The sequence below is a fragment of the Zonotrichia leucophrys genome, chromosome Z, assembly GCF_028769735.1.
Source record: "Zonotrichia leucophrys gambelii isolate GWCS_2022_RI chromosome Z, RI_Zleu_2.0, whole genome shotgun sequence".
Taxonomy (NCBI): domain Eukaryota; kingdom Metazoa; phylum Chordata; class Aves; order Passeriformes; family Passerellidae; genus Zonotrichia; species Zonotrichia leucophrys.
The window spans coordinates 49152789-49179499 of NC_088200.1; the positions used below are offsets into that span (position 1 = coordinate 49152789).

At 38.1% G+C, this 26711-nt stretch overlaps 2 protein-coding genes across 7 annotated transcripts in view; one reads left to right on the forward strand and one right to left on the reverse strand.

Moving 5' to 3' along the window:
• The window catches only part of NAA35 (N-alpha-acetyltransferase 35, NatC auxiliary subunit), a 28092-nt gene extending 24657 nt beyond the window's left edge, over positions 1-3435 (forward strand). For both annotated transcript variants that reach the window (XM_064735070.1, XM_064735068.1), the window contains exons 22-23: positions 472-552; positions 1043-3435. In XM_064735070.1, the coding sequence (XP_064591140.1) occupies positions 472-552; positions 1043-1102 (141 nt within the window). In that variant the 3' untranslated portion in view covers positions 1103-3435. The remainder of the gene's footprint in view (positions 1-471; positions 553-1042) is intronic.
• An 89-nt stretch (positions 3436-3524) lies between these two features.
• GOLM1 (golgi membrane protein 1) overlaps positions 3525-26711 on the reverse strand; it is a 34577-nt gene continuing 11390 nt past the window's right edge. For all 5 annotated transcript variants that reach the window (XM_064735072.1, XM_064735074.1, XM_064735073.1 and 2 more), the window contains 7 exons: positions 19399-19453; positions 18311-18413; positions 13232-13358; positions 8098-8227; positions 6624-6911; positions 5411-5524; positions 3525-5084 (listed from right to left, as the gene is read on the reverse strand). In XM_064735072.1, the coding sequence (XP_064591142.1) occupies positions 5020-5084; positions 5411-5524; positions 6624-6911; positions 8098-8227; positions 13232-13358; positions 18311-18413; positions 19399-19453 (882 nt within the window). In that variant the 3' untranslated portion in view covers positions 3525-5019. The remainder of the gene's footprint in view (positions 5085-5410; positions 5525-6623; positions 6912-8097; positions 8228-13231; positions 13359-18310; positions 18414-19398; positions 19454-26711) is intronic.

Genomic DNA, 26711 nt, shown 5'->3' on the forward strand with positions numbered 1-26711 from the left:
GTACTCACACATCAGCTAACTGAGGCCAAGATAGTTCAAAGGCAGCTTTGAGCACACTCAGAGCACTTCCATGCAAAAAGCCACCAGTTTTATAACATGAGTTCCTTTTTCCATTGTGTTGCAATGTTGAGGATAAGATGCCTAGAGTCTATCTATACCTTTATTTGTGTGAACGCCACAGAACTTGCCATAGTTCCCATGTTTTTGTTCAAGACTTGTTAAAGCTGTGGTTTCTGTGGCCTGTTGAATTTTTTAAAAAGTGAGTATTAAAATAGATGCACCCTTCATTAAATTTAATTAATTCAGCTGTTGTATTTAAAAACAAATCCAAAACAGTCTGATCTCTGTTAAACTGATCCTGTAGGAGAACTCCTGTATTGGTAATAGAATATCAGCATTACAGTATTATCTTTGAAATAATTGTGAGGTCAAATGTTTTGCCTTGAAGACTTCTTTCTGTTTTATGTTTAGGTCAATCGAATTCTAAAAGTCGCAAAACCAAATATTGTGGTCATGAAGCTGCTGGCAGGAGGCCACAAGAAAGACTCTAAGGTAAGGAAATTCCAGCTCAATTGAACATAAAATGTTCACATACATTAAGGTTGGATTCAATGATCTGAAGATTTCCCAACATGCACGGTTCATCTAATTCTATGTAAAGCCAGCACAGATCTTTCAAGAGCCAAATGAGCACATTCAAGCTGTATTTACTCTAAGAACAGGGAAAGTAATTTATTTTTCCCCTGGAAATAGTTCGTTGTAGTTAAGCAAGTATGGAAAATTCTAACCTGTAAATGTTTTCAGAAAAAAAAAAGGGAAAAACATGTTGGCCAACACAGACTATGAGTATTCTTCCATAGTGGGAACAAACAAGCATAACAGCAGCTTGTATGAACAAAGTGATGGGAATGTGGGCTGCCACAAAGACTATGTTTTTTCAATCTGTTGCTCTTAAATTTTTTTTTCTGTCTGTAGGTTGTTCTCATAATAAGTGCAGTAGTACTGCTGTTCTAATGTCTAATCTTAAATCTTTTCTTTATAGGTTCCTCCAGAATTCGACTTCTCTCCTCACAAATACTTTCCAGTTGTGAAGCTTGTTTGAAGTAAAAGGCATTTTTTTAGAATACCTGAAGAATACCTGCGTAGCAGATACCAGCTCTAGGAGGGGGGATAACTAGTGCTGCACTCGGACTACGAGGGACGTCCAGGATAAAAATATGTCATGTGGAATACTGTACCGCTGCCTTTTTGTGATTTGAATGACAACTGCTGTTTTAAAGTGGTTTGTATAAATTTTATTGGATTGTATGCGTGAAGCTGACTTTAATCAAGTGTAGTATTAAAGAACATTGTATCTTAGTTGATATTATTACAGATTTTGATCATAAATATTTTTGATTACTGAGTTCTGACAAAGTGGTGTATTAGGAACTGAATAAAAATCATGCAATAGAGCCTCTTGTCTGGTGCGCACAGCTAAGCTACTGCAATTCTGCATTTGCAGTCACTTGGAGAAATTTTGAGTTCCTGTATTTTTGTGTAATTGTATCAGAATTGCTCACTTTGAAAGTAGAGAAATGTTGGAGTTTTTTTTTCACCATGTTCTCCAAGCTAAAATGATCTTTATAGAGAACAAGAGCAGAGGAAAATTAGTCATTGAGTAATTGAGTGAGTGATTCCCAGCTGGAATTTTTCGTCTTTGTTCTCCAAGTGCTGAAGAATCTGCACAGCAGATACTCCAGTAGTCACTAGCAATAGCACCAGACACTGAAGACTCTATTTTACCAACTCTGCAACTTTGTTACAATCCTAGTATTTGCTGGTGCAAACAAGGGATTGCTACATTTGCATGATCTTTATTCGCCATTTTGACTGCAATGGGGCTGCTCCATCCTATTGTCTTCTGTAGTAATTTTCAGGTAGATTTCCAAAACAGGAGAAGCCCCAAACCTATCCCTGCCTTCCTGGAATAGTTATGCCTTCCAAGCTTTCAGATGTGAAATAACAGAGGTAAGCTGTTGTGTTGTAGCAAAAATGCAACCAAGGAAAATATGTTTTTCCTTTGCTACAGGCAAGGAAAAAATGTTCAAAAAGCGGACCAGGCCCTGGCCAAGTCATACTTAGGCCATACAAGCAAATCCTCTGTTGGACACGACATATCTTCATTTTGGTGTACAGTGACATCCACTGTAGGGATGAGCTCGTAACTCCACATTGACCATACAAAACATTTTTTGGTGTTAATCCTATAACTTGATTTTACTGTGGATTAATATCACTTCAGCTTCATCCCCTGAGCAGCAGCACTGCAGAACTAGAGCTTGAAAACAGTGAGTAACCTCTGAAGTGGAACATCCACTTGTCTTCCAGCAATTTGCAGCTTCCTGAAATAAGTAGAAGTACTGTCCTGAAGACATGTTTTTTTCCAAATTCTCTGCTAAAGAGATGGCATATCACATTACATGTTTACTTATCGTCGTGATTAATACACTTGAATGCTTCCATATAGCTGCCAAAGGAATAAAAAACCTGGAATATGCAGAGGTAAAATGGCACAGAACATTCATCTGGCTTCTTGTAAACAGTCACAAAATCTTCCCCATCTTAAAGATTCTGAACTACATGACAGTAGCTCAAGGACAGCCTTTGTTATTTCTCCAGAGTAAAAGAGAAAGCAAATTACATGTGATTTGTGGAACCAAGAAAATAGCAATAATAATATTTCCCCTTCTAATTACAATTAGAACTAGATGAATTGTACAAAATAACACCAGTACACCAGAAAAGATTACTTTTAAATGCTTACCTAAATGGATCAAGTGTAATTGTAAAGTAAAGAAAACCAAACCAAAGTGCTAATAAAACACCAAGATGCTTAGAGAAAAGTAGAACTAAAAACTTCAGTAAGAGACAACACTATGTACACCACAGTTCAAAATTAATCTCTTGTTCAGCTGCAGGTCTTTTAATTCTAAAGTTCTGTACAGTAGACATACAGGCCTCTTGCCTACTAGAAATCTACCACCCAAGTTAGATTGAAGCACTTGAAGTCATTGTAAAAAAACTGTAGTCCTTGATTTTGAATGCTGCTCTTATGCATGTTGTCGGACCCTTTGCCCTCAGAGGTTTACAAGTGTGCTTTGTACAGAGGTGGTCATATTTATGAAGGACAACATCCAGTTGTTGTCTTCCATAAATATGGAGGACAGGAGAAGCTCAAAAATGTACAGAAGCATAGACAAAACAATTAGTTTTAAAATAATCCTCTGGCAATATATTAATTACCCTTAAGTGTTTGATTCTTTGGAATTTTTAACTTGGTACTGGTAAAGCTATTTATACAACTTGATTTTAGTGTTTCACTGTCTATTTTTTACTGTTAGAATATATGCTTTTTAACAGTCAATATTAAATTCCTGATCAACTTAAATCTCAGCTGCATAATTGTTTACAGATTAAATCCTAGGAAAATTGGTAAACACTTTGATGTTCAAACATGTCGTTATTTGCAAAAAATATCCCAGTAACCAGAGCTTCCCAATACTTGTCAGAACAGATGCTCATTCCTCTTCTCCCATTTACAAGCATGTTTTCCCTGCTGTGTTGATTGTAGCCCAGACCAGTTAGGTCTTACTTAAATTGTGAAAAACTGTTAAACTGTTTCTGTGTTTAGGCTTAACAGGCATCTTTTGACTTAACTCTGACCTTCACTTGATGACAACTAATACTCTCTTCATACACAAAAGAGCCAGCCTTATCTTAAGGTACAGGATATACTAGTACACTGAAGAACGACACACCACAAAAGGGAGTTACAAAGTGAAGTGCTTTAACGGACGGCAAAGACAAATTTATGTTTTCTTAAATGGAATGCTGGTTGGCAAGTTAGTCACAGCTGTCTGGCAGCTGTGCTGTCTTGATAGAGGTTGGTTAATACTCAAAAGCAATGCTCCAAACACAGGTGTCAGTCTTGGGAGCAGACACAAATATAAAAATTTCTTCAAACCAGCTGCCTATACATGGTTGTTGGACTGCAGTTAAGGATGTAAAATAGTAAAATAGTTTTTAGTTTACATTTTAGTTTACATTTAACAGAAAAGACTGCGGAACATTAACAAGATGATACATTGTAATTAATGTACAACTTCATAACAACTAAAGCCTCACCTCTGGAAGGCTGCCTTGTCTTCTGAAGGCATAGTCTGGTTACCTCTGTCAGAAGTCCAGCAGAGAAGATTAGTCATGTTGAACAGATGAGATTGCTGTTGTTGTACAAGGCAAGCATTTGCATTCCTCTATTTTCACAAAAGAAAGCGGCCGGGTGGAATAAAGGGTAGTTGCAGTACACAATTCAGAGGGCTTCTGTCATGAAGATTGTGAGTTTGAATTTTTACGCTAAACTTGTGCCCAGTAGTGGTAACCAAACTAAATTGTAGTACTGACTGTGTGGAATCAAACAAAGCTTTCAGAAAAATCTTCCTGGCTAATCTCTTTGCAAGAAGCTTCTATTGTCAGAATCCTTTTTGGGTTTTTTTTAACTTTGAAGCTAAGAACACATCTCGACACTGTACTCTAGGAATTTTATTTAGAGGCCTAGGTACATATATGATTCTGCATAGTATCTGAGGACTACAGTTGTGCTTTATCAGCAGAGAGATCCATCCTTGGCAGAGGACTGCTCATCATCTACCACTAATCCACACATACGCTTACCGCAGTAGGACCATATAAGGTAGCCAACTTCAAAGTTACAAACTTTATTGCTACCTGATTGCAATTTTATAATTGATAGGAAGGAGAAAGTCATTGCAGAGGCCAAACTCCTTTGAAACAAGCCTCCAGAGATATACCTCTTTTCCTCACTGCAACAAGACTAAAACTTCACAAGAAAATACTACTTTGTTTGGGCCCTTAGTCAAGTCTTTAGAAGATAATCAAAACCTTCTAAGATCACTTTGCTTGGATCATGGCTGCATTTAGGTGAAGAGGTGACTCAGTTGTATCATGAACTTCCTTTGTTCACAACTTCTGCAGCCCTTCACCATTGTCAGGTAAGTGGTTCTTCATATCTTCATGGTTTTGAACTAATGGGGAAAAAAAAAGAAAAGGTACAGAAATCTCTTTTACAGGCAGAAGTTCTTCATATAGAAAGTTCTATCTAGAAAACAACAAGAAATTTTGTAAGGACTGCTAAATACTATGTAGTACGGTAAAGTTACAGATACCACACCCCCATTAATGAGCAGGTTTAGTGGTGCTAAACAGAAAACAGGTGACACTATAAACATGAGGGAAAGTTCAAAAAACAAGTTAGCCAGATATAGCTTGCTGCAGGATACCATGCAAAATATGATCTTAAGATTTTAAGCATGTGATACTTATATTAAAACTGTTTTTTTTTCTTTTTTACCATTTTCAATCCCAGCAAGTGCTGCTTGCTTGTCAGTTTCTGATTCAGCTTCATTTACATCTAAATTGTAATCGACATCCTTGTCCTGGTTCACTTCTTCACGTTCCTGTTTGTCTGGAAGATTAAAATTAAGTCATTTTACGCTATACCATCTGCACACAAGAAGAGTGACTGTAAACATCTTCCACAGAATTACATTGCTGCTGAAGGAATTGCTGTTCTGAGTAGGTTTTTATATTATTTTTTCTTTGAAGTGTTAATTTTCAGAGCAACTTTGGCTGTAAATCCTGTCAAAAGAAGCTGATTAAAGACAATCTTTTGGGATTTGCAAAGCATAGCAAAATCAGCTAGTCCTCTGATGAACATAAAGATTATTTTATATCATTTTATATAAAGAAAAATTACACAATTTAAGAATGTATTAAATGAAAGCCTAAGGAAGGGCAAAACCTGAAGTAATTGCTGAAAGGCAAACAAATCTTGTTTGTGCTTGTCCAGCAAGCGGAATGCTATAACTAAAGCGTAACGTGTTATATGATGTGGCAAATTGTCACAAAAGTACTTTTTTCTCCCAGAAGATTTTCTTCACCCAGTCATTAACTCCTCTCAAGCAACATTTACTGACCATCAGATTTCTTTAGATAGAGGACTCAGATATAAACTGAAACATCCATGTTTTTGAAGACTCACAACAGTCAATTTCAGATACCTGAAGTCTGAGTTACCAGTTTTACTCATGGTAGCTTATTTTGAAATAGGAATAGCTAGTATTCACACACTGACATTGTAAAAAGACTAACTGCAAAACATCCACGTGTAAGTGCTCTACTCATCAGTGCTTTGGATGATTAATATCTTATTCTTTTCAGATGCATCATATTCTTTTAAAGCCCCAATACCAAAAAGTTTTGGGGTGAATTTCCCTAAACACTTTGTAGAGCCCCTGGAGAGACAGTAGGGCTGTTATGGTGATGCAGAGGAACTCAGCCTGGCAGCTTTGTTTTGCACAATCAGAAGCCTGCATCCTTAATGCATGGACTGTAGGTGACTGCTTGGTATTGACACCTTCCACACCACACTGACCTTTAAGAAAACTTGTACTAAGTCTGGCCAGCTTCCACCACTGTTGTAGAAATTATGTCCTACTCCACACTTTAATTTCTTTATTTTTCATTTTGTTACTGTTTTTAACAATACATGACATGCTACAAACCAGCCTTTCCAGGGAGCAAGTCATCCTGCTTATCATCATAACTTAGGAACTGTTCCCGCTCAACTTCCTCACTGGCAGTCTGCTCTGCAGCTGGCTCTGACATATCTTGCCCAGCTACATGTTTCTCGTTCTCAGGTGCTTTTGGTTCCTTCTCTGACACAGGAAGCATCTCCTTGTGACCCGCAGCAGCCTTGAGCAACTCTTGAGGTTTTTCCAACTGATTAGAAAGCTGCTCCTCTTCTGCCTTAGGCTCCTGTTTTCTCATGTCAGTTAGGCTGTCTGTTCTTTCTGAAAACAACAAAAATGATTCTGAGTTTAAAAACTAATGCCTTCCAGAGTGGCAAGAATGCTTTGTATTTCTCACTAAATTATTGGTTTTCCTGTGAAAGAGTATCTTCCAATCACACCAGTACCAGATAAGAGAAAGACAACTTATTGTTCCCAGTTCCTAACTGGGAACAGCTAAATAAGGCAATTTCATTTACTGTCAACAGATTAATGCTTCTGTATCCTTAAAATTTTGGTATGTGTGGTTAATAAATTGGGCAAGTGAAACAGAGCAGTTTAAATAGAAATTGTGGTATATAAGCATTACGTTTCTCTGTGTTACATCTTATTACCAACAATAAAATTGATTTGGTGTTCAAAAGTAGCTCAAGACAATGCATCACAGGCAGATTTGCAAGTATCCAAGCCTGTTCTTGTTTAAGTGCAGGAATGCTATAATTTATAGTTGACACTAACATATATCTTTTCTCATGTATCTGCATTTTTAATTTAAAAAAACAATTAGATTTCTCAACTAAGCTATATGTAGACACTGTCTTCAGCTGCTAGCCCTCTAAAACGAGAGTTGCATGCTCACAAGATTGTAATTTAAGATAGCATGTAAAAGTAATTAAATTTAAGAATTTAATTTCTATCACACACACTACAATGCAAAACAGATGCACAGGGATGCATCCATTCATATAAATATTATCAGAAGTTTAGGCCAAAAGGAACCATTAGGCTAACTAACCTAAACCCATGTGTATCATTTCTCTCACTTGCATTTTGCTCAATGACAACACAGGGAAGTATGGATGTGTGTTTTTTGTAAGCCTAACCTTCAACTATTCCACAGGGAGGAGGGGTACCAGGTTGAATATGTCAAACTTACTAAGAAAGCAAATTTTAAGTATGTTTTAAAATTTTTCCTTCCAAAAGTTGGGTATTTTCTCCATATTAAATTAGGAAGATGACTCCAGAATTGTAAATATTTCTATTTTCTGTTATGTGCAACATGCCATACTACAACAAAACGGAACCAACAAATCCAAGCAGGTTTTCCATCAGCTGGAAACCTGATGTTCAGACTGTTGGTGTCACTTTTTTCACCCTTACCTGGTATACAAAAACATTCCTAAATGTTCAGTTGAAAAAGAACTGTTCTCAACAACAGTTGTTAGTGAGACAAGGCTTTCCATCTCACCTTTAACCTGCATCAGGTCTGTCTTTCTTACTGTAGGTACTGCTTTAGGAATATTCCCATTGGTTTTCTGCTGTTCCAAGTCATCTTGCTTGAACCCTGCTTGCTTCAAGGCTGGCAGTTGAGTATCAGCCTGTAAAGTGAATACAGCAGATAAGCACTGGTCTATATAACTGCACATGGATTTGAAAGGGAAGTAGAATTTAGGTAAGAATTTTGCATGGGAAAAAAATCCCAACACACTTGGAAATATTTGGACTGAAATTTTTATTGGTAATAGATGTAGTGTACAACTCTGTCTATGCAGTAGCGTTTCTATGTAACAGCATAGCACATCAGGAGAGTTTTAACATACCTTATTTAACTGCAGCTAATGATGAGATTACTGCCCTTCATTATTCTCAGAGTGTTGCTGAACAGTAACACCACGTTATTTATCCACTGTTGTTCTGCTACTGTGTCAGGGTCAGCAGAGCAAATAAACAGATGCAATTTACTATTAACAGTCTACAGGGCAAGAAAACTGAATTTGGTCATCATTAAACTTCAGCTGAGTAATGCTTGTATAGAACCGGTCTGTAACTATATTAAATGCAGGATTAAGAAAAGTGTAAATTAACCAACTAGAAAATAATACCTGTTTAACATGATGGAGCTTGCTTAAGAATGTACTAAATTCTGGTGCTAGACTGCTGTAAACATCTGACCCACTCAGATATCCAGCCTAAGATGTACACCATCTTGAAGATCCTCCCACTGGGCAATTAAAATTTTATGTATGATTTTTACTTACACTAGCACTGGCTCCCTCACATGGTCCTGCATGACAGAGCTGGCAGGTTTGCCTGCCTGAGACCCCTTTCCATCTCCTCCCCATCTCTGGATCTAATGGCTGGCAGTCCTGCATTTGGTGCTAGCCCTTTCCCTCATCTATAGCAGGGGGAACAGGGAGCTCAGGAATGCCATGCCACCATAAATTAATAAATTACTCCTAGACTACATTAATTAAACATTTGGGGATGTAGGTTTGTACTATACCTCTTGAGAGACACAGGACTCAACTTACGATTCACGATTAATTTCAGGTGAAAATGAAAGATGGTCAGTGAACTGAGGGATGTACCCAGGGGCTTTCACACAGGTGAAATTAAGAACACCCATACTCTAGGACAGGAATCTAAAGCTGCCTGTAGAGAATGGTGATTCTCCAGCTACAGCATGTTTCTGGAGCTGAATGGAGGTAGAAGAGATTTAAAAAGATGGGATGGCTACAATTCCCCTAACGTAGTCCCATGGTTCATACGGTACCCCTTGTAGCACTCAGGCTCCTGTCTTCATGGTCTTTGCTAAAGCAGTCAAGACCCTGCTTGCCCTGATATCTGGTGTTAATCTTTCCCCACTGTCATCTCAAAAACACTAAATGAGGGTATAAAGCCAGGGCCAGTGGGGAAGGAGCTGAGCTGAGCTGTTTGTAGATGACTTTATGAGAACAAGCAAAGAGAAAGACTTGAAAGGAAAAAGACAGAAAAAGAAAACAAAAACATAAGCTCAGATATGGGGTTGCCTGCCTGGCAGCCCTGCATCAGGGACTTCTATGGGACAAAGAAGCTACAGTTATTAACTCCAAATAAAGGTCTGCTTCCACTGTCATTGGAAACCAGAATGCTTTCCCAGTCATCATCAACTCACTGCATTACCATCACTGCTCTCCAGAACCACCCCAAAGGAGGTAGTTGTATCAAGGTAGGGATCAGCTTCTTCCAGGTAACAAGAGAAGGACAGTGGGAAATGGCCCCAGGTTGCAACAGAAGAGTTTTAGATTGGATATTAGGAAAATTTTCTTCATTAAAAGTGTGGTCAGGTTTTGGAACAGGTTGTCCAAGCAGAGGAATTGCCATTCCTGGAAGTTTTCCGAAGGTGTGCCACAAAAGTTTGGCACTTGGAAACATAGCTGAGTGGTGAACACAGCATTGCTTGGTTAATGGTTGGACTTAGAGTATCTTACAGGTCTGTTCTGACCTTAATCATGTTATGATTCTATAACTGGCAGAGGACTATGTCAATTCAATTCATGCAAACATTGGACATTGAACATGAAATATACATGGAGCCCATTTTGCTCTATACCTTATACCAGTTTGGTGAAAAAAACCCAGAGTGTTACAAATTCATTTGTTCTGTGGGGCTTTTTTTGTTGCACTTTTGGTTTTGTTTCATTTAAAAAAAAAGCCAAACATGCAGAGAAAGAACAAGCATATGCACATTCAGAGACACAAACCTTCATGTCAGGTACCATACAAATGAATGGGCAGTCTTATGGTATAGGAAGTCTCACAGCTGACAGAATTGTTTTCTGTTACCAATTGTCATTGGTACTGTCAAGAGCATAGCTTCCCATTTATCCAAGGAGGGCAGTAAAACAAGGGCAATAAAACACTATGTTGTCAAATGTTCATTCAGTCACTTGGAAAAATGAACACAGAAAGAAGTAGCTAAGTCACCAAGAAGCCAGAGTTGCAGCATGACTACTTGGTTGTTTTGAAAAGCATTTAATTTCCATCAAAGCCAGGCAGAACAAGATCTTTTTGTGTCAACACCATGAAGCCCAGTATCAGCAACTAATCTAGCATTAACACTTACCGATGTGTGATAAGCAAATGGTACTGCAGAATATTTGGTTACTGCAATAAAGACATTCAGAAGAACTCCATCTTCCTTGAATCAGTAAAATAAAAATGCTGTATTTAAACATGGTTCTATTCTATAAATAATTCAGCTCCTTAAGATCACTCTCTGTAGTGGAAGTCATCAGAAAATGAGCATAAGACTATCTTTCGCTTTTTGTTGGGCATGAATTATTCTGCAAAAATACTGAGCCTGGACTTAATAGCAAGAAGTTACCTCTTAATTACACATGCAAAATCCCTTTACTTACCTTAAATTTCTAGCTAAGTAATTCTTAATGTCAAATAGATTCAAAAGGCATATGCTGATTTTTTAAGTAGTTGGATAAAAAGATAGTAATTGAAGATGTTGTATTTTCTTCAGCCAAGAAATATACATCATTCTTCAAATTACAGAGCTCTAAGTAAAGCTGTTGAGTTATTAACCAACCAACACTCCATTTTTTTTCTGTCTTAAGACAGACCTTCTATTACATAAGCACATACACCTTAAAAATAGGAATTACTCCAGCTTAAAACACTGGGCAGAAACATACATAGATTTGTCAGGGTCATCTTGCACAAACTATAAGTATGCTTTTATGAAAGCAAAAGGTTGATATTCTTGGGCAAGCAAAAAACTGAGAAAGTTACAGCTTGGCCAAAGAAACACAGCCACATACTAGGGAACACAAACAGACAGAAATTATTTAGGCATTAGCTCTTTTGAGACCAACCCATTTTATATATAAAAAGGATAAGAGATAACCTGCTCTGCCTCACACATAATCTGCTTTGAGTAAAAATTGCCTCCAACTATCCACTTTTGTGCAGGAGACTGAAATTGTCCTGCAGAGGGGCTTCAGTAAAATTCCTCAAGTTCCTTCTCAGATAATTTATCATGCAAACTGGAAATGGTAAAAAAATCCCAAAAATGCAAACACATATACAGAAACAAACAAAGCAAAGGAATCTAGTGCAGGTAATTGTAATTAAAACCTATTGCAAAGCCACACTAAAAATTACGTTGACCACCTCTTTATTAGGGTCTTCCCTAGGTAAACTTTCTTAAACAAGATATATTTGACAAACTAACTATATCATCTCCAAATTATGCAAGTTCTATTTACTTACAAAGATGTATTTATTATTTATTTTTTATCTACTTATTTGATACTGTTTATAAAAACTATTTCCAAGAGCTGTGTAACTTTTATTTGAAGGTAAAACTGGATAGCACTTCCTGTTTGTAATGCTTCTTTCATGTTGCAGCTTTCACATAGCGCAGGTTCCCAGAATAAAAGGTCACTTCAGTACAACACTTCAGTAGTTCTGTCTCCCCCATTTTACATAAAGGACTGGACACATACGGAAACCATTACCTATGGGAATCTCTGGGCAGATGTTTTAACTGTCTTCTCACATGCTTTTTCACCTCTTTGTAAAACCAAGATTCATTCCTCACTGCCTTACCCTTTTCACTTCTGAAGCCATCAAATTTAGCCTTCTCCTAGCCAAAGAAAAAAGGGTATATTCCACTAAACCTCCACTGCCTTTGTAATGAGAGTAGGCTACTCAGGCAGAGTGAAAGGCCCTACTGCAGTCACGTGTGAAAAGTCTAACTTCTAAAACCTCTGTTTCTTCAGTAATCCTGAAGAAAGGGCTATTTTGGTACAGAAATAAACTGGGTGCTTTCCCACCCAAGAGCTTGACTGCCTCTTTCCAGGGCCATCCGTATCAAGCTTAATCAATCCTATCCCTGACCAAATCCCATATCAATGAAGAAGCATGAATAAATCATATGTCATGACAACAGAATGAACTGAAATTACCTTTTCTCAGGATTTTCTGCCACCCTCTGCACCCCAGGAGAAAAAGCCAGCTAACACGCAGCCAACCTAATTGCCAAGCCTGCCCCACAGTAGTGAGCTTTCAATAAGTTCAGCAATGAATTTGTGATTCTTTGGCTCAGAATATCTGACATCAAACAGCTAAGATATTTGATTATCCCTTTATTCCTATAGTAAAATGCTGACATAAAGGACTTCTGTGAAGATTCATAGCTCATGATCTTTGGACTACAATATTCAGGGTTTGCTGCTTCTCTGAAGTGATTCACAGCTTATCCTCATCCTTAACACACAAAGCAACTAAGTACTTCAACAAAGTCAAAAGGTATTATTAACTAAAGTTCAATTGTGTAAATATTCCTTAATGGAACCCACACCACTTCTGGCATCACCTCTCAAATTCTGCCCATCTCAGAGACACGGTGATTTGGAATCTCCTGCAGGACATCTCTTTGTTCTGAATTTGAAATCACCCCATTTCCCACAGATCAGAAACATTCAACAAATGCTGAAGAAGTGAAAAATTTAATGAGATGGAGAAATGCTAATAGGAGATAGCAGAAAGGTGAATAATCAGTTAAGAATTTTAAAAAAAGTATTTTCAAGAAATTATCCAAACCATACCTGGCTATCTTCTGCGACGTCTTTGTTTTCTTTGATTTGTGGTACATCACTATTCTTTTTTCTAAGTTCATCTATCCTTTCTTCACATTGTTCTTTTAATTCTTTCATCTGGTTGATGCACTGTGAGCTGAAAAAACCATGAACAAGATGATTAAGTTTCATCCAGACTCTTCTATAGGGTAATTTTGTAAAATTAACTAATTTTTTTTTCCTTCATATATTTATGTTTTTCTTTACGTTTATTATTGCCTTAATTCTACTACAAAATTTAAACTATTTTGTCTGACCAGCTCAACAAGCTACATGATTTTTCCATTGTGTGTTTGCTAACCAGTCAAGTCCAGGTAAGTTAAAATCAATTTTGATCCTTGAAGCATTTCTAGTATGATTACAGAAATTCATATTTTGATTTTAGCCAGAAAGACAAAACAGAAAAGTACCAGCTGAAATAGAAAACAGATGTAATCAAGTGTTAGCAAACTGAACACACCTCCTCAGTATTTCAGCAAAGTGCAGCACTGCAAGTTGTAACAAAACATATGTTACAGACATGGAGTTCACTAGCAGCTACTGTAAATTCCAGAAGGAATATATTCTAAAGATGCAAGCGCTGTGTATCTTTTAACAAACTTTTAATAGTTACAAAGCACCATCAGGATCTCAACCTTTGTGACAGCAGTCTTCTATCTGCATCCATGCAGCCTGCCTTTCCCTCACAGCTCCCTAACTCCTAGCTAAGGTCTGCTGCTTGCAGCAGTGCTTTTCCTAAAATGCCAGGGCAGTGCTCTCCCCTTCTGTGTATGTGCTGGGGATTCTGTGCAAAGCTCAGGAGTTTTGTCAATCTGTTTCTCAAGGCAAGTGGCTGCAGTCAGGGCAAGAGGCTGCAGTCAGGGCAAGATCATCCTTTTTCTCCCACTCTTTTCATTAGCCATTTTATAGCTTTCAGTTTATATCAAAGGTAGACAAAGACCTAGTGAATAACAAACCAAGACAAGCATTATCCCATAACACACACAGAAGCCTTAGAAACTAGTAATCATGTGAACCCAAGTATGCTCTGACCCCACTGTGAACAGGAACAGCAGTTGAGTGGATCCCAATAACAAATGTGTCACACAAGGGGAAAATACATCAACTTCAGTATCCACTGCCCTGGAGAGCCTGCCCAAGGAAGAGCAGGCTCTTGGCTGGGGACCACGTTTTCTTTTCCATGCTAATCGAGCAACAAAGAAGTTTTATGGGATTTTTAAACCTTTTCTCCTTTCTCTCTCTCCTCTGTTTTTCCACTCAAACATAACTTCCAGTTTTTATATATACAATCAGCTACAGACCTTGCAAACATATCTTTCTGCATTTGAAATCTTTTCCAGCAACCTTTACACAACAGCATGGTCAACATACTGCAAGTTTCTTATCCCCATCACTAAGACTAAGAAGGGGGGTGAATTTCTCCTTATTCTGGCTCTGACTAGTGTTATTCTAACACTGGTCTAATATTCTCAATATCCTCCGCACAACAGCAGCTGCTTCAGAGAGGCATGCTGCAGTTTCTCAAGCTGAAAATAAACTACTGTGTAATCCAAAGGAGTTTCCAGGCTACGTGCACTTTATCACAACAAATTACTCATTTTTATTGCACTTTCACCCTTCTCCAGCCCTGCCTTTCAAAGGCAAAAAATCCCTTCTGTAGTTCACACCTAGAAAGGAAGAACAGTAGCAGACAGATATGCTAACTGACTTACTACCTTTATTATGACTTCCTGTAGACCAGACATTATTCTAACGTCTGATTTGACAGTGCTAATACATGGAAGAGTCACCAAATAAGCCATGCTTTAAACTGGTGAACATCAAAGACAGTAAAACAGAGTAGGCTTGAGTTATACTCACATTCACTATTTTCTAAGAAATAAAAGAACATATTAATTGTGTAACAATTTGCAAGTTTGAAAAAGATGCAGTACATAGACAACCTGATGTCAGAGTATTTGAGAAAGCTTGCACTTTGATCCCACAATGCACATGAAAATAAAGCTCAGTTAACATCTGTGACAAACCCTCACCATTTTAAGCTTATTATCTGTAACAGAATTCTCTTCTTTTAAATGAGACTTGAATACTCTACTCATGCTTACAACAGCTTCTAGTGTACAGGGATAGCCTTAGTTCATCCATGCAGTTATGCAACAAACAAAGCTCTTTAGGAACAAAAATGCATTTGAATACTGGAATGTATTCAATAACAATTTCGAAAAATGAGTCCAGAGGCTTTTGTTTCACTCTGGCTGCTGCAGGAGAGAAGGGTCAGTGCACCAGTGAGCCTTTGCTGTAGAAGCTCTAACCATGACCAGACAGCATTGGGCACAGTGCACACCAAGGGTACATTGTTAAGCTGACTGCTGAGGAATGCACACTCCTTTTGCACACAACACCACTAAGGCAAGATAGCTCCTGCTGACTTCTGCATGGAAAACACTAAGCTTGTTCCAAAAACGCTAAGATGAAACTTCAATACTCCAGTACAAAAAGACAAAAGGTTTTTTTTTCCCTTCTAAGTTCATAGATTTTTGTTTTTATGCATTCCATATGCACAACTGCTTTTACCACTGTCTTCTACAGAACAGTAACTGAATGTTTAAGAAGAGTAATTTACAATGTGCCACTTGAAAAAGACATTTGGCTTCTGTCATCTTTTTATAACATTTTCATTATTTTTATACAAATAATATGGTCCCTCTATTTTTGCACTGGGCACAGTGTACTTGCTACGGTACTTGCTTGTACTTGCTACCTGCTAAGGTGCAAAACCTTCATCCATGCAAATCCAGGTAAAACAAAGAAGCACATAATCAGGTCTAATGCCCCTTCCTGGCAAGGCAGATGAACAGAGAGGCAACACAGCAGTTTATTCCTAATTGGGAGGGGAGGAAGGAAGACAGATTAAAAATAACATTTGGAGTCATTCCAATAATTCTTATTTTTCTAAGCCCACAATCACTTTGGGAAAAGGCTGTTTGTTTTAAAGTGACAGTATTAAGCGAGCATGTAGCAAAGAGGAACATATGTAGCCAAGCACCACCACGTATCCATTTCTGCAATTACCTAAACAATGTAAAGTTAGTTGTGTAAATTAGTTTAGCGGAGAAATATTAACACTGCAACATCCTCCCTAAAGGTAAACAACAAGCAATGTTTTAAAATTACATGCTCCTCCTAGAATCGTGTGAATACTGCACATACTGAAGCTATAAATTATTTTATGAAAGTTTGAGTCCAAAGTTTGTTTTCCTCACTTGTACTCTTAGGAAAAAAGTCTAGAAACAGAAAATGAACATTTAAGTATTTTGCAGCAAAGCTAGTGAAGACAGCATTGCTCCTTGGCTGAGATAACTGCCTTTACAGACTCCCATGGAGGCTCTGCAGGGAATGGTGCACCTGCCTCAAGACCAACCAGAAGCAGACCAGCTAGCTGAGTCTTTGTTCAACTATCACATGGCTGATTTATCACACTTGTCTCTATACTTACCCTCATAAAAGCAAACCCATTTTTACCACTGTATCATGCTTAGCTCTTCACCTTGAGCCAGACCACACCTTGGAGCCATGCTGTCTGAATACAAACTTCCTCTGTTAAACAAAGAGGGATTCTTTATGGTACACTACCACAAGCAAGGGGTGCTCTGTCAGTGATTTCCTCAACACAGCCGTGCTTGTAAACACTTCACCAGATATGGGTAATAAACCTCCAAGTTTTCCTAACCCAGACATTTGCTGCGCAGCACTTCCCTGTACGTGTATATCAATCCAGTGCTTAACAGGTGCACCTCTCACGTGGAGCATGACTGTCCAGCAGATAGAGATATTTGTGCTATATACAGATCTATTAGCTCCTGCTGATCTCAGACTTAGAAGACAACACTGGAAAACAGACTCAGTGACTAGCACAGAACAATTAACAGAGGCCCATGGGTCTCAGGTCTGTCATTTAGCTAAACAGCCAACAGACAGTGCTTAACAACCAGGGTACACAACAAACAGGGGAGAGGCCCCTTAACACACAGCTTATTGAAAGGCAGGTACAAACTGAAGTTTCTGACTTCCTTCTCCTTTTCTGTTAGAAGTCTTAAATTCTCCCCTAATGTAATCCATCCAGGTAATCTTTATTGCATGAGTAATAATCCAAAAAAAGGTGACAACCAACTGGTAATCAGTAAGTATCACAGAAGCACTAGCATTAATCTGCAATTCTAAGGTGGAGGGAAAAATAAAAATAAGAAAATATTTACTTCAAGTGTAGCCTGCAGAATTCAAGTTATTTGAGTGTCATGTTCCACTTTCAGTTATAATTCCTACAAACCTGGCTAAATAATGGCTGCTGAAAAAATACCTATCACTACAACAATTACATTCTTGATGGAACATCATTATGAGAACATACAAACAGTAAATTCTAATGCTTTTTTATATCTATGCACAAGGGGGAAGATATTACAGATTGTGAAGGCAGGTAGAAGAAACAAGAATATTACTGAGCAGAAAGAACTGAGGAGAAATTCCTAGAAATACCAGAAATGTGTGTTTAGTATAAGTATAAGTAACTTTCAGTTATCCATGCTTTAAAATTCAGTGCGAAATATTAAGAAAAAGCCATGACTAGGTAAGTCATGTAAAGCAGAATACATGAGTTTGATGGTACCAGAAATTCCCAAGACCTCTGTCAGTTCAATAAGGTACAGCTTCTCATCAGGTATTCCCCTACCTCAATTCAAACTTCTTCACAGTTTAACTTCTTGCTGTTTCAATTTTCCCACACAATTCTTAAGTGATAATATTGCTACCTTTATCCTCATGCAATAGAAGGAATATAAAGAAGTTTCTGGGCATAGAGAAGAAAAACTGTGGAAAGTTAATGCTATTCTCCAAGATCAACAGTGAGCAATTTTAGATGAGTCAGATGTTACTTGTCTCTTTAAAAACATGTATTTACTAACAGAGCTATAGCTAACACAGGAATACTCTGGGTTATAACCAAGTCACCTACAATTTGGGAAGCCAAAATTTCCTAAAGAACATACATACAGATCATATGAGAACTTCCTCTGAAGGTTAGTTTGGTTCTTCTGAAACCAGTAAACATCCAGCTGTAGCTTTCCATATTCCGTCTGCAACTCTTTCAAGTGTTCTGGTCAAAGCAGGATTAAAATACACATTAAGATACACATATACATATAGATTCTAAACCAGAAACATCAAGAAACAAATTTGCAATAACAATGCTAAATTTATTCATCTGTCATGCAAACTGCTTTTCATAAACAAATGCATAGATAATTGTTGAATTTATTCAGCAAGGGTGCATGGGATCTGGTAAGAATAACCTTTCAGCATAATATATTGGCAAAACAGTATAATACATATTTTTACCTACTTTTCCTCTTAAGGAATACACAGAACTATGTATTTGCAGATATGCAAACCCTGCTAAGTTGCAGTCTGGAAAACCTTTACATTTGTGAAATCATAATCACAGCACAATATAAAACAGCATTCACATTTATCAAGCTTGCAATGCTTCCCTAAATAATATATAATGTATACCCATGTTCCATAGCAACAGAGGCATCTATGATTTAGTGTTTTCTTCCTGATAGAAACCTCTGTGAGACAGCATCAGAAGACAACACCACAACATACATACTTCATAGGATTCATTCCCAAGTACCCCCAGAATACATTGCTAACAACAATTTTGAAACACTACCATGATTAGAAATTAATTAGACTGACTTTTTAAATTTAACATAGGATTTGTGAATTCCTCTGGTGCTAAAATGCATAACCCCACATCTCAGGGAAGAATGCAAGAATATGTTGCCAGGTAAAATGAAGAAAAAAATGATGTAACTTAGTTCTATTTATGTTCTATCATAAGAGTCAGGAGTACTACATCAAGCACTACATAGACAAATCCTCCTACTACTGTGGCAGATTAGACTGACACTTAACTGGAACCTTGCAGATGAAATATCTAAGTCATAGCAGCTTCTGTACCACCCCCATGACTTGAAGAAAGGCACCATTCTCATAAGACCACAGAAAAATCCAAGTCTTAAAAACAGGGAGCCTAAAAATCAGTATGAGAGAGTCACAGGGGTACCACAACATACCTCGTAGACTCTGAATCAGCCGATCATTTACTGTGATGTTACTCATCAGCACTGCCTGAAAGAAGCAGAAAAATCTCCAGTGTTTTAATTGCAAAGGACCTGTATTACCATTATAAACAACACCTATCAAAGCACTTGTAACAAGATCTTCTTTTTGTGCGCAACAGTTTTGACAGTGTCACAGTTGAACAAAACCTTTTAGCTGCTTTAGAGATCTCCTACTGCAAACAACATTCACTTTAACCCAGATTTTCCAGTATAGGGGAGTGAGGGAAGATATCACCACACAAATGAAAAGAGGAAAAATTTAAAGGAATTTATAGATACTAAAATTGCTTGTCACTTTATTCTAATTTCATCTCATTACTGGAGTCACAGTCAGACTTTATTTACCTCTTGAAGGAAGAACACAACATCACAGCTCACAATCAATTACCCTCTCACTCAGGAATCAATACATATGTATTCAGGCATGCAAAGATAAGCTATGAAAGCATTCATCATTCAGCATAAAACAACTCCATGAAAACAATGCGAAACCCTTGCATTGTATTCCTTTTCTACCTTTCTTCTCAACTGCTTTCATGTTGGAGTGGCCTTCCTCCACTCCTTCACTTCGTTCGCCCTTTCATTCTGAAGAGGCAGTCAACATAGGAACATGTTTTGTCTATTCTTTCATCAATCTCCATCTACCATTTCATATACACACATTCCCCAAAACACATGAAAACTGAATCAAGTCACAGCTAAGTGAAATTATTCCTGTGAGGCAGATGCCAGGATAACTCAGATTCATATGCATAATTTAGCAAGTCTGGTGCACAAGAGTGCTTAAGAATACAAAAAAGAGAACCACTGACTCTTCAGAAACAATCCAGTACAGCCTTAGGAAGGCATTTCTCAGGCTTCATTGTCAGTTTCCCTACTATCCTTGTCCTGGGAAACCCTCAGGGTTCTTCAATGGTCCCAGAAAATCAACTCCTCTGTTTCCCAAAGTTTCTGCTCTAGTATTGCTGTGTGTGTATGTCCACACCCAAAAAGAAGTTGCAGCATCCACTCTGTCTGCCCAAGTCACCCTGAAACACTGACAGCATTGTTGGTGCCTTTCTTCCCAAGGCTACAGTAATAAGAGCCAGCTGATTGCATGAGTGCAGCGTTCAATAAATCTGAGTGGAACAGGACCCAGCAGGGCAGTAGATTTGTCTTCGAATGACCCTTTAAAGAGTCACACTTCACAGAGGTGGTCATTCAGCTGTTGCTAAGTATTTCTACACCATTAGTATTAGTTGCTAAGTATTCTACACCATTACAACAGGTACAGCTGTTTTGTGAACACCACCATGAAACCTCAAGAAAAAAAGGTCATGCTGTAGCAAAAAGAAATTCAAAAAACAGTAACAACTTGTATGTAGGATCGTTTATCTCTCCCTCTCCTTTCTCATAGGATAGGTAAATAAGAAATTCACTCTTTTTCACTGGTTTATTAGGAAAAGGAAATTAATGTTTCACTGGAAATTCCTAGTTTTGCTATTGTGTGGACAATGTAGTCAGGTTGTTCCAGGATTGCTACCTTCAGGATAATACAGCATTGTCCACTATCAGAAACTATCAGTGGACTAGAAAAATCAGCATGATAGAGCAACTTGTAATTGTATATTCTTAAGAGTTTTTTGTGGGGCTTTGTTGGTTTTGGTTCTATTTATTGGGGGGAAAGGGGAGGGACGAGTGGGACCGAATGGGGGGGTCCTTAAAAATCAAACTCCTAAATGCCAGGATCACTTATGTGACAGTAAACATACAAGTGTAACATGTTTTGAACATTAGGACAATAATAACTGTGATTAGCTGAAGTAAGAAGAATTACTTTCCACATTAAAAAAAAGTCTCTTTGAATCACAGCAGGGAAAAAAACACGTCTGCCTTGGTCTCTATGGATTGCATATAAAACTTCCTTTTGGCAATGCCACATCTATCTCCTTGAAAATGTGGGCAACAGTCCAGGCAAAAACCTGTTAAATCCTAGTTAGCTGTTTAACTTGAGCAGGAAACACTGTTTAATAATTTACAGCACAGCACTGCAACTGCCACCTTCCAATCACACTAAGTCAATAACATCAGGTTTTCCATTCTTCTTCCTATCATTCAAGTGTTAACTAATTTTCACTTTGTGGCTGTAAATTAAGCAAACATTATTTACTTTTGGGGTTTTATGCTGGTCAAGAATGAAAACTGCTGGGAAGTACTCAGCAGACACATACCAATACTCAGTTCTAGAAAGAAAATCACATTTTAAACTTCATTTAGCCCAGAAAACAATAGCTATAATCTCCAAGAGCAAAAAACCCAGCTTTGGAAAAATTCCCCTATTACCACACCAAAATCTGATATTCTGTGATACAGTAAACCTATAATATAGCTCCAGCTTATTCTACTCATAAACATGTTTGCACAGAAGTCTTTATGACTACCAAAGAGGAAAAAACCAAATCTTTTGATTGAAGACAATGCTGTGGACAGCAGCGCTTCAAACATCAAAACTCAAAAGTCACACTTCCACCAGTAGTGTGGGAAACAAACTGCTCCAGCTGTACAGCAAATTTTTTAATAATAGCAGCTGAATTGTTTATTATTCACCACAGATCATGCCTACATAAGTATTATTCCAGTTAAGAGACACAAAGCTAAAGCTACTGTTTAAAAATAATCGAGCATAATGCAGAAATATGCATGAGGAAGCTTTGAGATAAATTATTTGAAGGGGTTTTTTTGAGCACATACTTTGGACTATGCAAATGCATTTGATCTGAATAATGCGGAACAGTATTCTCCATACACATATTCATTGGAGGTATTACTACAGTAACTCCTCCAGCATTTGCTACTATCAAGAACCAAGCTTACCCAAGCACATTGAACTGACATGTGTCCTTTCTAACACTGACTGTATGTGGTGGATGTAAAAGCATAATTAGCATGTATATAAAAGCATAATTGCAACAGAAAAAAGAAAGGAAATAGTTTGATAAGCATAAATACTAAAACTTAAGAAAAAAGGGGCTCTGCATACACAAATATAGCACAAAGGAGAAAAAGATAAGCCACAGAATCAGTAACTCAACTGGTAGGAACAAAACCAACTGTGAATAAAGCAGGATGGGAAGGTAAAATTTATACACGCAGAAACAGACATTTATAATTAACCAGGGAAAAGGAGAGCACTTATTACATGATTAACTCAAACTGATTTAAGTCCTTCCAGCACAGAGAAAGAGCGGCTCTGTCTTGCATGCTCCCACAACTCCCCACACTACCCTGGCATTAACATGAGAATAATGCTGGCAACACAATCACGTTTTAGTTACTGTTCAGTAGTGCTTGCACTCAGGCAAGGATTTGCCTGTTTCCCATGCCCTGCCAGCCAGCAGGTGTACAAGAAACCAGGAGGAAGCTCTGTCAGGCGTCCCAAACTGGCCAAAGGGACATTACTTACCACAGAATATAGGGACAGAGTGCGGGAGCTGGCCAGGAGGCATTGATAGCTGCTGGGGGACAAGTTGGGCAGCACCAGTGGACAGCATGCACTGAGCAACTGGATTGGGTATATCTTGCTTCTGCTGGGTTTTACTCCTCTCAGTTATCAAACTGTTCTTATCTCAACAAAGTTTTCTTCAAAAATCTAGAGGGAGATGTGGAGAGTGAGGAAGTCTGCATGATATTTACTTGCCAGCTGGTGTTAAAACATGAGAATTTACCACAAAAAGTCTTTTTGGTTCCAGGCCAAGAGACTAACAGCCAAACTATGTATTAATGTATGGGGAAAAAGTTGATAAATATGGTTTTAAGGAAACATTTCTCTTTAAAGTTCATCATTGTGTTGTACACTCACTTATACTTCAGTGGAGGCACATCAATTAAGTAAGCCTTAGAACAAACTTCAAGCTCAAAATGGAGGAGATATTGTTCATTGGAACCTATGTCCCAATAAACAGAATTCCATTCAGAAATTCCACTTTTCCTCAATAAACATAAAAAACCCCACCCAATCAACAAAAGAACCCCAAACAAATGAACAACCCACGCACCCAGCAAAACCCAAACCCAAAAAACCACCTCTGTTTCTACACAGTAGTTCTGCCAAAAATCTGAGACTCAACCTTGCATCACAGCCTGTGATAAAAACAATCTAGGTTCTGTTTAGTCGCAGAGGACACAAGGACATGCACACCATGACATGTTGCAGTTCTGCCTTCAAAACCACCAAAATTGCAAAGTTAGTTTCCTAATGTTTAAGCACAAGAGGGTGGGTATTTGACACACACGAATACAAAATTACTATTACAGGTAGTGGGCAACAGCAAGTAGATTGGAGAAAAAAAAGCCTTATGAAACTACAGGACTTTCACTTCACTTTATTCACTTCCCCTCATTTTACATTTAACAAAAACCCAAATAGTAGGCAATGTAAGCAAAACAAAATCATATGATATGAGAATATTAACATGAAACTTCCACAGGTATATCTAATGCACCTTCTGACTTTTGTCCAATTATTTAGCTGTGAAGAGGTAGCAACATTCCAATAGTTAACTTCAAACTACATATGCACTAAATTCCCCCTCTCTGGTTTAGCTAGCCTCAGACCACCCTTTTTTTTTCCTTCCATCACGTGAAGATATATTTTGAACAGAGGTGATCTTCTAGACTTCTGCGTACCAGTTATGAGGAAGCATACTGACTTCCCTTGAAAATTTAGTAATATTGTGCTGCAGCAAATATGGGACATGAGGCAGTGCTTTCCTACCTCAAAACTTTTCCAAAACTAGAACATGCAGCACTGTTTGGGTTGGAAAAAAAAAAAAATCAACACCCAAAATATATATAGGCTTCAGTGAAAAGGAAAAGGTACCTTTCTACTCTCTCCTACAGACTACTGTAATTCCTTCTGAGTGGAATCGACTCCGTGCATACCAATAGGTACTTTTTGTCAGAAGACTGCTAGGAATTGAAATTTTCCCAGAGGGAGGGGACCAGAGAGCAGCTGTGGCCAGTGTTAAAAGATACTGAGCAAGAGGACAGTGACATGCTTTACATAGAACATACAAATCTTGGCCCTTCTTAGTAAAACAAGATTTGGGTAGGAGAAGATTTATGTAAATCCAAAGAAAACTACCAACTGCAAAATCATACTCATGCACTTCACAGATATTAAACACATTGTTGCCCTGTTATGCTCCTCAAAGAGACTTCTGTGGCTCTGTAAATCCCAGAAGCTGCAAGTCCTGAATAACAACCACATAGAATATACAGATTAGAAACAGCCTTTTTGCACTCCTGAACTGTTGTTATTGAGTGTTCAAGTAAGACTACCTGGTCTCATCACTCTACTTCTGCATGGAATAGCAGAAGCCATTTCCTAAATCTACACTAATCCTTAAAAATTCAAGCAGGGTTTTTAAAAATAGACTGGGGGCAGTAGTGTTTCATACACACTCACACCTAAGAAAATAACTACAACAGTAATTTGCCAGAACTACACTGCCCCAGTGAATGGTGAGCCCACACAAGCATAATACTCCATATTACAGTGTAACAGGCTCAGACTACCAACCTTCTATGCCCTCATCCTTCAAGCAGCACAGAGACAGTTCTACTACAAAAGAAGGCAGATTTAACTCAAAGTGATTACTGCACTGCTAGTGACAATGACTTTAACTGAGCAAAACATCTTACTGGTGTTTTGGTTTGGTATGAAAGTAAATCAGTACTGTAATTATTCTGTGTTTTATCACAATGAGCAGAGATGAACTGCAGTTATGATGTGTCTCAAATGTTACTTGTGGCTTGCACTTGGTTAGAAGTCCAAATTGTGTTAGTGTCTCTCATATGTGAGTTTCCTCTATAGACAAAAAATGTAATTTCTTCCTCAAAAAGTAGAAGGTTTGAGAGGGACCAGTCATTCCTACAGAACTGCTGAAAGCATTTTATTTTTCTTTAAGAACAGCAAGAACTATGCAAACTCTTATTTACGACTCGAAGATCTCTAGTTAGCTATAGTCTGTAAAATGCTTGTAAAGTGGGTTGAGAGTCTCAGGATTTAGATTTGCATTCATTCTTCCTGACTAGGTAAATACTGGCCACTAATCCTCACAGAGTAAATGTTCAGTTCAAGGAGAAAGCTTCCCACAATCAGAAAGGGTGAATTCATTACTTGCCTCCCAGGAATCCTAGATTCCACTGGAATCTATGGAGCCAAAATACAAGGATATATGCTTATATCCTGTATATACCTTCCTATCTTATACACTCAAGATATGAGCATACAAAATACATATATACATGGACAGAGATACACACAAACAAAAAATCACTCAGATGCTGACTTTTCTTATATTCCATATCCCTCTGTAAAAATAACCTCTGATCCTAGACAGCTTCTTCCAATAAAGGTTATTAGTGAGCAGAATTAAGGTTTCCCTATCTTCCCTGCCACCCTATCTGAGGCATTCCTGAATTACAGAGGATGAATCCATAGCAACCTGGCTGATGTCTTCTTTTGACAAATGCACAGCTTTCCAGCAAAACAGCTCTCCCTACTCTTAAACTAGAGTTGGAAAACAAACAGCATATCCACAGGATATTTGCTGTGTGTGACAAGAAAAGCAAATTTTGAATTTGATACAAAATGGTGCACAGGCACATACCTGCTCACCCTACCACTTGAGGCTCCTGAGTGAGACAGAATTCTCCAGTCACAGAATGCAGAAGTCAGGAAATTAGTCCAATGGACCACTTCCCTAGGGTATAACTTCCTGGGGTTTCTAAGCAAGCTTTATAGACTGAACAACTGTATTTTAGGGAGATAGAGGGAAAAGAATTTAGGACACAGGAATTTCAACTACATTGGCCCCAAAATCTACCTTTTTCAGCATCCCGCCTCTAACATTGAAAAGCCAAATGAGTTCCAAGGCAGCCATAAAGCACAGTATTTTCCAAGCAGCAGCTGCCTGTCTGAGGAACACATGGAGATAGAGCAAACACCTTGGAAGTGGGTTAGGTGTTTGTCCAAGGCCATCCAGTTGCTCATTAACCTACACAGACCCACTGTAACTGGGTATTATGGATGCCACACACTTGCAGCTTCACCACCTATTGCATGAAGAGCACTACCTTCTGCTCAGTCTGAACTACAACTTGATCATGGCATTTGAGGCACATCAGTGAATGCAGGACAACCCTGCCTTTCCTCTCCAGCCACAAATATTTTCTGTACCATTTCGAATCCTGAAGATGACTGTGATGATTCTCCTCTGCTG